Raw genomic sequence first — 14,624 nt, 5'->3', positions numbered from 1 at the left:
AGAAAGAGGCAAAAAGAAGCAATGCAAAGGCATTCATCACTTCCTAGAAGCAAACAGATCCCCATGCTGGCTTTGAGCAACAGCCACCTTAGAAGACATTTCCTCAGCCCTCCAACACCTTCTTCACCAAATATCCCAGTTTTGTTGCTGAACACAATATCCTAAGGTAGGGAATATCTCTTTGTCAGTTTGAGTCAGCTGTTCCAGCTGTATTTCCTCCCTCTCTTGTGTACCCTCAGCCTGTTTGCAGGGGATGAGAAGGCCAGGACAGAGTGGGAAAGAGAAAAAGCCTTGATACTATGCAAGCAGTGTTTGGGAACAGACAACAAATTGGTGTGTTGTCAACACTCTTCTAATCACAAAATCTAAAGCACTGCACCATGCAAGCTGCTGTGACAAAAGTTAATTCCATCCCAGCCAAACTTACTATAGCTATATAGTAGCTGATTAAATGGTTTTAGAACAATAAATAAAAAACAATTATTGTTTTGTTAATTGCCTGTACCTTATCCATTCATGTGTTGTTCATAGTCTTAGTTTGAAGGGACTGATTTAACTCCTCTGTGTTTGTCAGCCATTACATTTGACAGGACATGATTACTCGATTTCTGCGCTGTCATTTGGCAGTAAAATCAATCCACTTCTTGTCTGCTCTGCTTCTCGTGATCATGTGGTAGTGTGGAATCTTGATGAATGCATACGGGAGGCACAAGAAGGTAGAGTATTATCTTTATAATGCATACATACATATATACATCCATAAAAGAAGTGGTGTAAAGGCACCTACCACCTCCTACAAGCAGACCAATGCCCAGCCTGCCTCTCAGCAACAGGCATCTGAGAACACAACCTCCAACTCTTCAATTTCTTCCAATGCTACTTCTAGGAAAAGATTGTTCTTTTTGAGCAGTATGCAGTAGCCCTAACATCAATGAATGTTCATTCCACTGTTTCTCTTCTTCAGCAATTCCCAGCTGAAGAAGCAGTCTAGACACTCTGACCATCACACCTTCCAAAATGCCCACGTCGACAACTGCCCAGCGCCCACTGGCCCCCTGTGTCCTGGGTGGGTGCAGCTCCCGCATGCAGGCCGAGGTGCTGGGTGGAAATGGGCAAGTGCTCATGGGAAAGAGAGGAGATCAAAGGCAGGGAAGTTCTACCACTGTGGACTAAAATTGACTGGAATATTTTTAGTGGTAACACACTGCATAGCTAAACATGCAGTGACAAAATAATTAAAATCTACCTTTTCTGGAATATATGCAGAGCTGGTGTTTTACATCCTTCTTTGTCTGGTCCTGCATTTCCTCCTGCCTCTGTTCAGAACACTTTTCACGTGTGGTGGGGTGCAACACAAGTATCTAATGTAGGAGGAGAGTGAAAGAGAGTTATGATGACACAACACGAAGGCAGAAGTTCTAGTACCCTAACCACCTGATTGGGGGCCCATTGACACTGTCCAAAGTATATTGCTATGGCACAATGATTGGGAGGTATTACAAGTCTCCTTTTAGTGTCAGTGTGGAGAGTCACATGGCATTATACAATGCTACTAGAAGTTTTCCCTTTCTTATCTGTAGTTAGAGTTATGTGTGGGAGTTGTCTCTTGTACTTCACTCCATGCTGAATTTGCAAGTTATGAAAATTAATGTTTTAAATACAAATGAACAATTTAAGTGCTGTAATAATTAATTTTAATTGATGTAAGAGTAACAAAGAGAATGAAAGAATGCTTCAGGGGGTGGGCATAAAATGAGACTATGGATTTGGATGAAATAACAATAGACAGTTATTAGCAGACAGATAAAGAGGATGTGTAGCTTTAATATAAAGACATTTGATAGCCAGATTCTTTGCTGCTGTTGTATTTTTTCTTTTGGTGTTTGTTTGTTGTGTTTTTTTTTTTTTTTAATTGGTTGGTTGGTTGGGTTTTGTTTTGTTGGTTTGGTTTGGATTTTTCCTTTCTCTTTTTCTCTTCAGCAAATGCTTTACAGTTTTTCCCTCCCCAGACCATGATCTGCACAGTCTTGGCATGTTTCCTCTGACCATATTCTTATCAACTGTATCAAGGTAGTTAAGGAGTTCTTTTTGTGATCTATCTCTCCATCCTAGTAAATCCAGACATGTTAATCTACTGTAGAAACACTCCATAGCATCTAGGATGGAACCTGGGAAAGGACACCTATAGCTGTTGCCCACGAAATCCTAAAATTTAATGAGATGTCCAAAACCTCCTCACATTGTTAAAGGTAACATCATAAAAAAGGGATCTGCAGAAACCAGACTGCTTGAACCAGTGAGATGACCAGAATGAAATCATGAACAGAAGGATGAAACACAAGCCCCTTCTCAAATCTAGTCTTATCATTCAATTCTGTGATGATATTTAGTGGTGTACCTCCTCTTCCAGCCCTTTCCCACAGAAGAATTAAAGCCAAAAGAAGGAAAGTCTCCATTGCTTGATGGTTGAGTGGCTGGGATATTCTCCTGCTTTGCTGAGCTTCAGTCAGGATTTCTTGCCTCCAAAATTAATGTGGTGCTACAGGACTCCTTGGGCCTGTCACCCTGCTCCAAAAATCCTGTCTCTGGCAGTCTTTGATAGAAGTGTGATTTGACTGGCACACTTATTATTGGTACCTCAAAGAATACCATGTTAAGTCTAGAAAACAAGGCAGATGGAAGAATCCTGTTGGTGCATAGTTCTGTGCTTTGCTTTCCAATAGTCTGGTATAATTAAACTGTGGGTTGTTCTGTACATCTTCCTGACAGAAACTGGGAGAGCTCTGTTGTTCGTTAACTGCTATGCAAAGTTTCTGAGAACTGTACTGTACCAGAGTTTTATATTTCATTGAGTCTCATTAACAATAAAATTGCTGCAGGGTTAACACCTCGAGGAATTGTTATAGGAACTCTTTTGGGAATGGTGCGTCATGTAAGATTTAGTCCAGATGATCAACAAGTGGCAGTATGTGCTGGAAATCAGATCTACATGTTAAGTGCAAAGGTGAGATACCATTCTTTGTAGCCATTGTCCTGGTACTTCACTTCTGAATAAACTGATGATACAAAAATGTCGAATAATTAAGCAAAAAACATTTTCTCATGTAGATGAAAATAGGTGTGAACTAATGTTTGATAATGCATTATATGGCAGATAGGATTAACAAAGTCAAAATGAAACAATATATCATAACTTAGAAGAAGAAAACATTTTGAGGACGTCAGAAAAACTAATCTTGTGTCATTCACTCTGAAGAAGCAAATATAGTCTGTAGTGATTTTGCCAACAGGATGGTATAGAGGACTGCAGTTTTAATAAGAAAAATCTTACTGAATTATTTGTAATCAAAATTTGACAATTTTTCAACATTTATCAATTATTAATGCATTTAACAAGTTGTCATTTAAAATCTGCAATTTAATGTGTTCACAGAATGAAGCTATACTAGCTGAATTGGATGGCCATCTGGCTCCAGTGACTGCTGCTGAGTTTTGCACTTGGGAGAAAAGTTTGCTTATATCAGTGTCAGAAGACAGAACCTTTAAGGCAAGGAAACTGTAGAGCTGCATTTAAAGAAATGCATAATATAATGAATATGTGAAATAATATTTTTAATTTTTAATTTTTTTGAAGATTAAGAATATATTTGACTTATAGAGATCATGACACTGTTTTTAGAGTTGCTTGGGAAATTATTGTAAAATTTAATTACTCTTTTTTTAGAAGAACAATGTAGGTTTTGTATATTCAAAGCTTTCCACTGTAAAGTATTAATTTTGGTGATTATAGCTACCTGGGAAATGAAAATATTTTGATCAGTTTGGCTGTAACTGAAGTGTTTCAGATGTTCTGAACTGAATGAAAACAGTTCAGTTTAAGTCTGCTGACACTGATTGTAATTTCCCCTTTTGGAAATACTGGTTTGCATGCAGTGGTTGGGTTGTTGTGTACTGATAAGATTTTTTGCCAGACAACATTTTATATGATGACACCATGTATTGCTGCTACTGTACCTGACAACAATTGAAGACAACTTTGTAATGGGAAATGAAGACTCTGAGTGAACCCAGGTGTATCTTCCAGGAGATGCTGGTGTACAGCATCTCTATGATTCTAAGTGTAACCCAGCACTTGATTCTACAAGATAAAGTAAAAGTAGAATTTGCTGTATCAAAGATGGGGTTTGCATTGTGTTTCTAAATTTAGTTTTTGTATAACTCTCTTCTGGAGAAAATGTGATTTTGACTTTTGTTATGGTCTTGAATAAAAAAAAAAAGGTAAGATTGAATTGGATTTTAGGAAATGTTAATAATTCTGTTTGTTTCTTGTTTAGTTTATATTGATACAAGAAATCAAGGTAAAAATGAATGAAGGGAAAGATCTATATTAATTTTCATATAAATTTAAAGGCTTGATAAACTCTAAAAATCCTAAAGAATAAGTTTTGGGTTCATTTTTTTTAACCTTGACAAATGTTGGGACTAAAATGACAACCAAATGAAAATGTTTTGCAAGTCTCTAAAATAATTTAGTAAGCAAATCTTCAAGTTTTATTTTCTCAGTCTAATCCTGCAAATCAGGGGTAATGTTCTGAGAGCAGCTGTACTGGAGTTTATGAAAACATTTGGCTCTAGTGATTTCAGGACTTGCAGTGCCTGAAACCTTATGCTCCCCAAGTCCTTTTACTTGGCTAAAGAAGTGAAACAGAGAAGAATCTCTTCAGCTAAATTCGTGAAACAATATCTAAGGAAACAGCTTTTCAGAAGGATAATGTTTATATTCAGAGACAAATGAAACATGGACAATGAGAAAAGTTTGGGAGCTAAACATGTTCAGAAAGCACAGTCTGTCTGGCTCTCATTTTTTCAATCCCATCTGTGATAGCTATGATAAATGTAGTGGAAGTACTTCTGGGGAGGAAGGCTCATAGATATCACAGCACAAGAGGAAAAGTTTAGTTTTAATAGCTTTCTTGATCAACTACTAAGCGTTGAATGCATAGCTTAGGAACAGTCATGTTAATAATTAAAGTTGACCTATATGTGCATCTGTAGATCATAGTAAGTATCAATATTATTAATAATGACCTCTTATCCCAGTTCCCAGTATGAAAATTGTGAAATTCTGCAAGTTCCATGTGTGAAATTTAGAACCAGTATGCCTTTTCATTAGTTTAGGTCAAGTTGCTAAGAGGTCAACCTAAGCAAAGATGATATTACTTCTAATTACTTTATGTTTTCATACCAGGTGAGTTTCACCTTGCTAATTTCACCTTCGCAATTAGACAAAGCCCTAAGTAGCTAGAAAAAAGATGCTGAAAAAAATCCTTACCATATCATGTCACTTTCAATGTCTGCATTTCCTGACTTTCACCACATGATGGCTGTTGAAGTTTGTGTTTTCCTTACAGATATAATTAAGTGCGTGCATTTACTATGTCGTTTGGTTTGATTTTTTCCTAAAGGTGTGGGACTATTCTACTGGCAAGTTAATGTATCAGTCAGGGGTATTAACGGGTAAGTTTTCTCTTTTAGATATACTTTCTCATAGCAAAAATATCTGCTCTCTAATATAAAACTGTTAAAGAATGAATAGAATCATAGAATCATGGAATCATGGAATGGCTTGAGTTGGAAGGGACTTTAAAGATCATCTAGTCCCAACCCCCGTGTCATGGTCAGGGACACCTACTATTAGACCATGTTGCTCAAAGCCTTTTTCAGCCTTGTCTTAAATATTTATGGGAATGAGGTGTTTGCACTTCTTTGGGCAGCCTTTTCCAGTGTCTCACCACCTTCACAGTAAAGAATTTCTTCCAAATGTCCGATCTAAATCTACCCTGATCTGGTTTAAAACCATTGCCTTTTGTCCTATCACCACATGCTCTTATAAAAAGTCCCTCTCTAGCTTTCCTGTTAGGCCCTTTCAGGTACTGGAAGGCTGCCATAAGGTCTCCACAGAACCTTCTCCAGGCTGAACAAGCCCAGATCACTCAGCCTGTCCTTATAGGAGAGGTGTTCCAAAATATTTAGCTAATTCAGTGAAAATAATTCTAGTAGACTACATAGTAATAAACATATTATCTTTTAGGATGCATGCAATGGTTGCCATTTATAGAGATATGGAAATGGAGCTCTCTTTGTACAGTTTCACTGTCTGATTACAATGAGCTTGTTTTCTTTCAAGCTTTGTATATGACATGAAAGGAAATACTGCAACATATGTAGATGTATTAGCAGTGTCTGTAGCTTTTGGCATTTATTGACTTTGAAGCTACTTTTGTGGAAAGACAAGAACAAAAGGAGATGAATTGGGCAAGCATTGTCTCCAGTGCAGCAGGGCCTCCTCCTCCAATAGCACTTTTCCTACAGGAACCATATAGTTTTCAACATGAGTTGCCCAAACTCCCCTTTGAGTTGCCCAAGGTCCTGCTTGTAGTGCTGTTAGTGGTGATTGCAGTGCACTTTGGGGCCATGAGTTGCATGCAGATTTGTTGTTAAGCTTTGTGCTATTGGATGACTGAAAGCTAAAACTAAAAGCTAATACTGCATGGTAAGAAAGAAGTGTATGAAAGTGTGATTCTTGTCTTGGTTGACCGTAGCAATTACTGCCCTTGAAAACCTGCCTTAACTGCAATATTAGGGTTTGCAAGTACAAGACCATGAGAATAACAGCATGGAAACAAGGAAAAACCACTGCCACAGGGCCCTGAAAACCATTTATACAGCAGCCTAGGTAAAGGGGTGCAGGAAACCATTGCCATAGCAGCTTGGGTGCAAGGCAGGCCACAGACTTACAAATGGAATACTCTTAGCAAGAAAAGGTTAAGACACACAAAGCATTGTGCAGCTGTAGGAATTGAAGTAATGTTTTTTTTCCACCTGTCTTTATAAATAGGAGTATTAAGTTTTGAATCATATATTTTAATTAAATATCTGATTTGTGTCTGGAAATTATTTTATATTTTTTTTTTTTAAGCAGCATATCCTTTGCTAAGTCTGCTAATTGATGAAGAAAATAAACAGATTATCACTGGATGTGCTGAGGGACAGGTAAGAATTACCTATTAACATGAGTTTCTGTGTCAACACAGTCCACTATTGTTAATGTATCTGTCTGTAAAAAAAGTTTCACAATCTGCATACATATTTTGAGCTGATGCAACAGTTATTTTATTAAGCATAATATAATGCTTTGAGCATAAAGCATATATGGTATATAAGACCTATATTACAAAATGGAAACTTTTCCTGAAAACCAGGAAAGTTTTTAGGAGCAACATCAGTGATTATATAAGTACACTGAGAGGCTACAAATATATCTGTTTTAAATGAAAATAATGAAAATTAGGATGCTCCTTATTGGCCAAAGAGTGAAACATGGCAGTAAATGGAAGAGACAATGGTTTTGGCATGTTTCAGTTCTCATCAAAGCGTGATAAAATGTGAACATGCATTTCACCTCCTCTTTATTTTAGTGTTAAGAATATATTTACATGGGATTTTCCATCTGTTTTCCTTCATTGTTGCCATTCACTGAATTGTGAAGAAAATCAAAGATTTAACTATAGTGGTGTCTAAAAAGAGAAAAGAAAAAAAAAGAAATTCATGTACATGACTCAGTAAGCAAGTACATGCAGGTTTGCTGTGACTTTTAATTGTGGGGACTAGTCTATGAGGAGGTTCTTTTAAAGACATAAACATGTAGGAATTAGATATGCAGTTCAAATTGGCAATGACTGCTTTTTAGTAATATTGAATATATCCTGTGATAATTTTAGAAATGCACATAACTGAATTTCTGGTTCAAGGTGATATTCCAGATACAAAAATCCATTAGTTACATCAACAGTTTTAAGTATTGGATGATTAGTCTGTATTCATGTTTAGTGAATTTTAGTGTCAAAATGTTATTGCAATTGCTTCTTCTCGCAGCTTTGGATCTTCAGTTTAATCAGAGATCATAATTACCGTTGTGTAGCACATATCAACTTAAAGAAAGAACAAGAGAAGTTCTGTAATAAAGTGTGGAAATCTGGAAAAGAAATAGGTACCACAATGCTTGTAGAATGCTCTTTATGATATACTCTTGTTACTGGCCTCTGTGTGCTTTTTATACTGTGAGAGTTTATTATAAATGATTGTTATGAGTCTCAGATTGGCATGGAATTCTTACTGAAGCTGATATGAAGTCGGGTATTGGTATGTCTGGAAATAATTGTTTGATAGATCTGGAAAGAACTATGCATGTATGTCTGTAGTAAAGTCTTACCCAATACATCTGCTTATAAAACATTGCATGACAATAACTATTAAGTATTTGTTTTCACTGAATTAATTTCCCAAGGCTTCAGTAAGATCAGAATTAGTGCCTAAAATTTCATCCATTGTCTAGGTGCAGTATCATTTCTCACTTACTTTTGAAGCTTCTAGGAATCTCTGTTTTTTGTTTTAATTCCATACCAGTGCCTCCATGATAGGACATTTTCTGTCAGTGGTATTTTTAGTGATACAACACAGAGTACTTTAAAGACTTCTAAGACTGCACTGATAACCTTAGCAATGTGATTCCATGTTCCCCAATGAGGCATGCAGACTATCTGTATTCTAGATGAAGTGCCTGTTAAAGGCAAGTAAGAGGAAGCTTTCTTTAGGGAAAGGGAGATACGGTTTCCCTTGCTCTTTTCCTGGCTCCAGTGACTGTTGTGTTCTTAGCTGCCTGGTGGCTCAGCTTCAATAATCCTAAGGTCCTAACCTAATGAGAAAGGCTGATATGTTTCTTGTTACTATTTAAAATATATGGGTATCACTTTCATTTTTGGAGGATGCAGTGTCTTTCTAATGCTGAATTCAGTGCTAGTAGTTTGTAGGTATGAACTACACTTTCACAGTGGATTGGATAACTCTTGGGAGAATTAAACTGAGGCGGATTTCCATCTTGGTTTTGGATTATGCTGCATCTTTGGTGTCAAGGGAATTCTCAGGCTAAGTCGAAAAGTACCCAGCATATTTAAGGGCTGTTGGAATATGACTTTCAGAGTCACATTTTGTGATGGACATGCCTAAATTCTGCCAGCTCCTTTTCTGTTCTAAAGTAGGATCTTTGGAATTTATCTCTAGGTGTTAGAAGATGGTACTAAAAATAGCATGATAATGAGGAAAGATATTTCAAGACGGAAAGCTCTGTTGAAATAGAAACTCATTTGTTGTGGTAGGGCTCTCACTTATGCTACAGTACTACCAGTTTTCTCTTAAATCTTGTCTGTTTCACTTTATGGGTTTTGTTTTGTTGGGGTTTTGTTTTGTGGTTGGTTTGGGGTTTTTTTTGGTAGCTGATATTGTTGATTCTTTCTTAGGTGAAAGGCAAAATATTTCACAGCTTTGCACAACAAACAATGAGAGACTGGACGGATCAGTGGAAACATCTTTGCCTATCCTCTTAATTGAGCACTGTGACTTTTTAGTATGTTTCCATAATGACGAAAACACGTAAGTCCTTTTAAATACCACCAAGTACTTGGCTGGAATCAATTCCTAGGAGTTCCTAGGGGTTTTTGATTATTTTCACTGCAACTTGCTATTTATTTTTTAAATACAATAGGAAAATCAAAGAATGTATTTAGTGATTTGCAAGTTTTAGTAGCCTACTCTTAGGTAATACACACAAATTGATACGAAGTTAAAACATGTTTCTAGTCTGAAAAATAATTCTATACAAATGGTGCTGGGAATATCTGTTTTAACATCTGTTGATACCAGCTGATCTGGGAAGATCAATTAAAAAATAATTAAGCCAGTTAGAATTAAAAAGCTTAATTTATTTTTAATTCATTCTCCTAAGGAAATAAGTCTGCTGCAGTCACTGTGTGCCTGTGTTGGTTTACCTCCAAATTTAAATAACTTGTGAACTACATGACTTGTTCTAGTCAAACTTCTGTCAGAAAGACAAGTTCAAAACATGATGTTTTTATTCCATCCCATGGAAGTGGTTGGTCAGGTAGAAGAGAGGTATATGAATTAACCCTTATACTGCATTTCTTTACTGAAGAGAAGTTTAACCATATTATCAGGCACCTCAGGATTTGTTTTTGAGAGTTTTCTTGCACAGTTATTGAGTTTTAATAAGTTTTTTTGTCCTGATAGCCTAGAGGTAACAACTATCAAGTTCCCCCCTTGCATAGCAAATTATAGCTCATGAACAAGTTCTAGACAAAATAGCTTGCAATTTGTGTTAGTGTTATAAAATATAAATATATTTAATATTTCAGGCAATGATATCTTCAGACACTACCATAACTTGTTTACAAAGTATATTTACAGGTACTGATATTTGGTTGTGGGTAATATATTCCACATACAAGAAATATGAAGACAGTTTAAATGATTGAAGCAAAAATCTGAGAATTTCCAATACAGCAATTCAAATTGGAAGGAGAGGTGCTGCAATTTGGTGTTTCCCACAAGATGGAACTTTATAGCAAATTAGCTGGCTTTACTCACAGCGTTAGCTTTTCAGGGGGCCACGTCCCCGGGGCATGGTACAAGGAAGGTTGTTGCTGCCAGGGCTCCTTGTGTCCTTTCTCTTGAGTCAGGCTGCAGTAGCTCTCTCTAGGGATGTGTCCCTTGGTGCGTTGCTGGCAAGAGAGCTGATGTGTTGGGCTGGCCAGCTGTGGCTTGCGGTTCCTTCAGTGCTTTCGCTGTGTCAGCTTCTCGGCACTGGGAGAAGCTTCTCCCCTTGCAGCTCTTGGCCCGGCCATGGTGTAGTTTGCCTGCTAGGACAAGCTTTTCAGCTGCAGCTTCGGCAGCATCTTGGCTCTTGTTGCTTTCTTGGTAAGAACAAGGCAAATTGCCTACCATCTTGGCTGGTTTAAATACTGTCTGAAGACAATTAATGTCCATTAGTAACTCGATGCCTTAACCTGTAGAATAAGGCAAGTCCAAACATGGTCAGAGGCACACACAGTTCACAGGTGTGTTAAAAGGTCAGTCAGAAATGGATCACATGCTACACATTTACCTGGACCTTCTGGACCACAGGAAATGTCCAGGTTTGCAGATTCACAGGTGCTTAGCCCATTGTTTTGCTCAGGGCATGTTTTAAGGCTTGTCCCTTCAGGACAGGTAGGCATGTTGTCTGTAACATTTTTGACATTTGCCTTTGAACTTTTTTTTCTGAAATGTAGTCTCATTTTCAATACCCTTTCTGGACATGGCTGCCTGAAGTGGATCCACAGTAAGAAGTTGACTTAAATAATTTTCTGAATTGGGATAACATCACTTACCAATGCCTAATTGATATTGCCTGGCATTGTATGTCTAATAACTATTTACCCTTTCAGCTGTCACAGCATATTTGGAGGTTTTGTTCTGCCTATAAACAACCATGACCATTAAATTCTTGCTATTAATCCAGCTCCATTAGCTTTTTTTGTTGTTTATAGAAGTTTGATTTTTAAATTACCATGTGTTGATTTTAGCAGGTGGTTTAGATTTGTCTGAATGACCAAGCAGTCCCTGTTCTATCACTTTTCTTATCCACAATGACACACAACAATCAATCATTTGTACAATATTGATACTCAGAAAATCATGCATCTTGTACTTCCTTAGCCTTTCTGACATTAATTTCATCACAGTGAATTGCATTTTATTACTGTAAAGTGTATGTGAGATCAACTTTATAATGCCACTTATTTATAGTGTAAAAATTTCACAGATCAGTCTGTTATTGCCCTGCATGAAAGTAGTGCAAACCATTAATAAAACTATACAGAGCACATGAAAGTGTCACAAGCCAGAAGTGAAGCTGTCTTTCCCAGTCTGCTTTTTAAACTATTTGACTGTTTCTGGGTTATTTGGGTGCTTTTTGGGGTTTTGTATTGGTATTTTTTGTTAGGTTGTTTCATTTGGGATGTTTTGTTTTATTTTGTTTTAATACAAAAAATTATTAAGTCACCATGGTGAGTCTTTTCATGCCAAGTTTCAGCTTTATGTTTTTCAACACCCTTACTTCAGCCATTGTGGTTTGCCTTTACAAATCAAACCAGTAAGTATGCTTGCTCTTATTTGGGAAATTTATTGAAATGTTGATGGCAATTTTTAATTACTGTTGCATCAAAACATTTTTAGTTTTTGAGAATGACAACTATTATTTTATTATAATCATCTTATATTTGATAGCATGTTTCTTCTGTGAGAGTGTTGACTGAAATTGTAACCAGTTAGCATGCTTTGTGGTGGTTGCGAAGGCTGGATTTCATTACCTAACTGCAATACTACTGCCACTAAGCAAAGACTGAGACAGACATTGCAGGCTTGACTGTTGGTCTTTTAAAATTTTTCTCCTTATTTTATGCTGTTTTTTTTCCTCTTTAACTATTTACATACACATCTTAAATTTCACTGCTTTTTTTATGTTCATGTTCCAGGTGGTAAAAATAAGAATGTATATGGATTTGCCTCTTTGTTTCAATTTACCGTCTATGTATACTGTGCTTTTACAGCACCTCCTTACTGTGGAAAAACACAGTAATTTTTGAATCATATGCTGTTTTAGAATTGATGTGAGCACCTATATAAAATCAAGGATTGTTTTCTGTTCTTAGTGTCCAAAACTTTAGCAATTTTGATTAAGACTTATTGCTTTAAGCTACAGATTTTTTTAAAAGACAGTAAATTTCTTTTTCTTTTTTTTAATGTGGGTTATTATTGTTATCCTGGGATTGCCTAACAAATGAAAACAATTGATGTGTCTTGTATAGTAATAAGAAGCTTCTTTATCATACTAATTTTTTTTTTCCTTCTAAAAATAGATATTCTGCCCTGAATACTAGCTATTTTTGGATAGGAAGCTCTACTGGCTTGTTAATAATTAATATGGCAAATTTTGAATTAGAAGCCTTTTTGTCTTACAAAGGTATGATTATATCTGCCTATACCATAATGTGAGTGCTTTCCTTTATTATCTGATACAAACAGTATAAGAATTAGTTTGTTAAATAGCAAAATTTGCTTTTCTAATTAATTTGTTATGGTTTTTTTTAGCACTGCTGACTTGTCTCAAATGTCCACACCAGATTTCTGTAGTGGCTAGCAATTAATCTGATTTTGCAGTGCATGAATATTAAATACAAGGATGATATTCTACTCCTACTTTACAATGTGGGAGTAAGCTGGAAGGATGTATGCTGAACATGGAGAATTATGGTGTTATCACATTAGTTGGGGGATTTTGCTTGTCTTAGAGATAGTTTTTTCTTTTCAACTGTAAATATAATTTTATAGCACTATGTTCTTTTTGGTAAAGATTACAGTGACCTCAGCATTCAGATTGCTGGATCATGTGCATTAACAAGGAAGTCAGTTAATGGAAAAGTAAGTATACAGTAAACATTGATTTAACAAATGTTTACATTTCCAGTTATTGTCAATAAATATTAATTACACTTTTTGTTTATAGATTAATGTATGCATTTGTTTTGCTTGGTGTTTGTTACATAGTAGTTTCTCTGGAAAGGGTTGATCCTTCCTTATGAAATCTAATAGTCTAAGTAGCTGGCTAGTTCTGAAGCTCTCAGAGTTTTTGTACTGTCCAAAGGGATTAATAAGCAAAAATTGACTTGATTTTTACAGTGTTTGATGTGTACTCTGAATGTCAAGAATGATCACTGGAAAAGCAGAGGCACTCTTTTGGGAAAACAAAAACCAACAAACCAAAACCAAAACAAAATCAGCCAAACGTAGAAAACCTCAACACTGTTACACCTTGTTTCTCAGACAATGTTGGGGTGAATTGCTTCTGAGTCCTTCCAGAAAATCTGTGAAAGCTATTTGATTTGTGAGAAAGTTTCTGTGAAAAATTACTAAAAGTGCTTTTAAGGAAAGGAAAGGCATTCTTGTCTGTATGCTCCATTTTGGATACAGTTTTCCTAAAGAACTGAGCTAAATCTGTGCCTTTCTACATATTTAACATAGCAGTATTGTTTTGTTTTATAGAATGATTTTGTTTTAAATTAATCTCTTAGCATGTTCTCAGCATGTTTCTGAAACTGATAATTCTTCCACGTGTGGTTCTTACTGCAGAAATATCAGTGCTGTAGAATGTATTAGAATTTCTGTGACTGTTACATGTGCAATTCGGTTAAGACACGTATTTTAGCAACATAAGCAAGACAGTGTTAACCACCTTTTGTTGTTTAATGCTCTGCAAGACTAAACCCATGGATTTTTTTTACTAATTTTCATAAAAGAGAATGTGATTTCATTTTCCATTATAAATGTTTCAGTGTTGGGGATTAAATTGTAAAGTAAATGGAGGTTTATTTTATGGTATAATTGCTTCAGGTTTTATGCTTGGTCACCTCAATGTTTGAAGATATGACTGCTGTGTTGGAAGTTAACCTTGCTGCATTGGTGAGAACTCAGCAAAGTGATTTTCTCCTACGTGGAAATGACAGCAGTCTGTCAGTTATTGCCAGGTACAGAACAAGAAAAAGATTTTTCCCTCTGAGCTGGATCATGCATTTGTTTTCCTGGTACTGAAGTGCATTGGATGGTTTTGTACGGTGCTATTTGTTGATACAGTTTTATTTTGCTCGTTTTCCTATCATGCTTTAGTTGTATTG

The 14,624-nt window shown here is 36.2% G+C and overlaps 1 protein-coding gene across 1 annotated transcript in view; it reads left to right on the top strand.

The window, feature by feature from the left end:
• The window catches only part of WDR27 (WD repeat domain 27), a 68,860-nt gene that overhangs the window by 492 nt on the left and 53,744 nt on the right, over positions 1-14,624 (top strand). The window contains exons 2-11 of the mRNA XM_054396746.1: positions 575-716; positions 2,880-3,004; positions 3,434-3,547; positions 5,466-5,517; positions 6,980-7,053; positions 7,936-8,050; positions 9,357-9,489; positions 12,813-12,916; positions 13,307-13,374; positions 14,344-14,477. Of these exons, the coding sequence (XP_054252721.1) occupies positions 575-716; positions 2,880-3,004; positions 3,434-3,547; positions 5,466-5,517; positions 6,980-7,053; positions 7,936-8,050; positions 9,357-9,489; positions 12,813-12,916; positions 13,307-13,374; positions 14,344-14,477 (1,061 nt within the window). The remainder of the gene's footprint in view (positions 1-574; positions 717-2,879; positions 3,005-3,433; positions 3,548-5,465; positions 5,518-6,979; positions 7,054-7,935; positions 8,051-9,356; positions 9,490-12,812; positions 12,917-13,306; positions 13,375-14,343; positions 14,478-14,624) is intronic.

This window comes from Indicator indicator, chromosome 2 (genome assembly GCF_027791375.1).
Source record: "Indicator indicator isolate 239-I01 chromosome 2, UM_Iind_1.1, whole genome shotgun sequence".
NCBI lineage: Eukaryota > Metazoa > Chordata > Aves > Piciformes > Indicatoridae > Indicator > Indicator indicator.
This window is presented reverse-complemented; position numbering and strand designations above follow the sequence as displayed.